The sequence below is a fragment of the Phalacrocorax carbo genome, chromosome 4, assembly GCF_963921805.1.
Source record: "Phalacrocorax carbo chromosome 4, bPhaCar2.1, whole genome shotgun sequence".
Taxonomy (NCBI): domain Eukaryota; kingdom Metazoa; phylum Chordata; class Aves; order Suliformes; family Phalacrocoracidae; genus Phalacrocorax; species Phalacrocorax carbo.
The window spans coordinates 2,074,267-2,076,148 of NC_087516.1; the positions used below are offsets into that span (position 1 = coordinate 2,074,267).

Below are 1,882 nucleotides of genomic sequence, written 5' to 3' on the forward strand. Positions count from 1 at the left end.
GATGAGCCTTGCGGCTCCCAGGGGATGGGTAGCAGTCACCCATTCCTTTTGTACGTGGAGATGTGTGTGACTCACAGTCTGTTCTGGCAGAGGCGGCACGCTCTTAGGCACCAGCATGCTCTTAGGCTGGTGCCGGCTGGTCCTGTGACAGTCCTGGTGGTGTATTGTATGCTAATTAGGTAATTATGGTTATCATCAGGCCACAACTAGATAGGAGACTGAGAATGGATCCACTTGTTGCTCCTGCTAATGCCTCTGCACAGGAAAAACTTGATGGATCCTTCAACCTCCTGAGACCAAAGGACTAAGGTCTGGGATGAGGATCTGCACAAGGGCTGGTGACTCCTGTGTTCACCAGGCCAGTCTGTCAGCTCCAGTATCTTCTCCTGGCCACTGGCTAACTGTGGGTGCCAAGGGAAGGGTAGGGCCAGCACGGGGTAAACTCCCCCAACCTTTAGATATTTTTCATTAGGGGCTTCTTGAGATGGAGGTAGGATTTTTGCGTTCAGCAGCTCTCAACAGACTTATTATTCTGTTCCAAAGATCCTGTACAGATGGAGGTCACACCCTGCTCACCTCACTGAGCACTGACTTTGGGTCTGGCTGCACATCCAGCATGGTCCTAGGTCATACCTGTGGGTAGAATCACGGAATAGCTTGGAAGGGACCTCAAAAGATCATCTGGTCCAACCTTTTGTGACAAAGGGAGCCTAGATGAGATGATCTAGGTAGGGACAGGGTAAGGACATCCCTGCTTTTCTTTTTGGTGCTACTCTCTCGCAGTCCCCTTCAGTGCACAGAGCAGCTGCGTGTGGATTTCAGCTACAGCTGAAGCAAGCCGGGCTTGGCACTTCAACGGGTGGGGGAGGAATGGCCTCAAACATGCAGACCCCTTCAGTCGCTGCTTCCTTCTTGCAGGTCTGGAGTTGTCTCATTGTGTAGGGACCAACTCACTGGGCCCCAGTGGGCCTTGGAGATCCGGGGGGCCCTGCAAGATGAAGAGGGTCCGCACTGTCTTCAAACCAGAGCAGCTGGAGCGGCTGGAGCAAGAGTTCCTCAAGCAGCAATACATGGTGGGCACCGAGCGAGTAGACCTGGCTGCAACTCTGCATCTCACAGAGACTCAGGTAAGAAATGGGGGAGCTGGGGATGGCGGCATAGATCCTGGGTCTGGGCTTGGTCTGTGGTGATTTCCCTGCCATTTTTTTCTGCTCTCCCTAGTGCGTTTCTGCCCCTCCCACTGCAAACTGGGTACTTAATGTGGAAAGGAGGAGCCACACGATCTTCTGTGGTGGGATCCAAATTCAGCTGGGGAAAGGGAAAACAAAGCAAGGGTGGTTCTGGGAGGGTGTGAACAAGCATAGGGAGCAGGGGCAGGGTTAGGTGGGTGTCTCGTGCTTTCTAGCAGCCGTGGCCCCAAGGATGGGTTCAGTGGCTCATGGGAGCTCAGGGAGGCACCTCCTCTCCCCCAGCCATAGCCTCCTCTGTGCAGCTGCATCCCCCTCTCCCCATGTCCCTTCTCCCAGCACCACTCTGCCCTCCATAGTGTCACCTCCTCCTGCTTGCATGCACTATGCTCCAAGCAGAGAAGGGGCATGTTCCCCTCGTTAAGGAACTCTGCTTTTTAGGGGGACATCTGCCTCGGAAGCATGAGGCAACGGCCCCCATTGGAAAGGGGCTCCTAGAGACCTTGGATTAAGCTGTTGTGCCATTTTCCTGCTAGGTGAAAGTCTGGTTCCAGAACCGGAGGATCAAATGGAGGAAGCAGAGCATGGAGCAGAAGGCGGCAAAGCTGTCACAGTTTGGGGTGATACGGCCTGCCACCGCGGACTCGACAGACATCAAGGACCACGAGGAGGACACCGTGGATGTTGAGCTTTGA

At 54.4% G+C, this 1,882-nt stretch overlaps 1 protein-coding gene across 1 annotated transcript; it reads left to right on the forward strand.

Moving 5' to 3' along the window:
• Positions 1-970: 970 nt before the first annotated feature.
• LOC104052501 (homeobox protein not2) lies at positions 971-1,882 on the forward strand. The gene is made up of 2 exons (XM_009513781.2): positions 971-1,127; positions 1,724-1,882. Exons 1-2 carry the CDS (start codon positions 996-998, stop codon positions 1,880-1,882), a joined length of 291 nt encoding a protein of 96 aa, XP_009512076.2. The 5' UTR covers positions 971-995.

Coding starts and splice junctions, on each gene's coding strand:
- LOC104052501 (XM_009513781.2), top strand. CDS start 996: ATGAAGAGGGTCCGCACTGTCTTCAAACCAGAGCAGCTGGAGCGGCTG. Junction 1,128..1,723: donor TGCATCTCACAGAGACTCAG/GTAAGAAATGGG, acceptor TTTTCCTGCTAG/GTGAAAGTCTGGTTCCAGAA.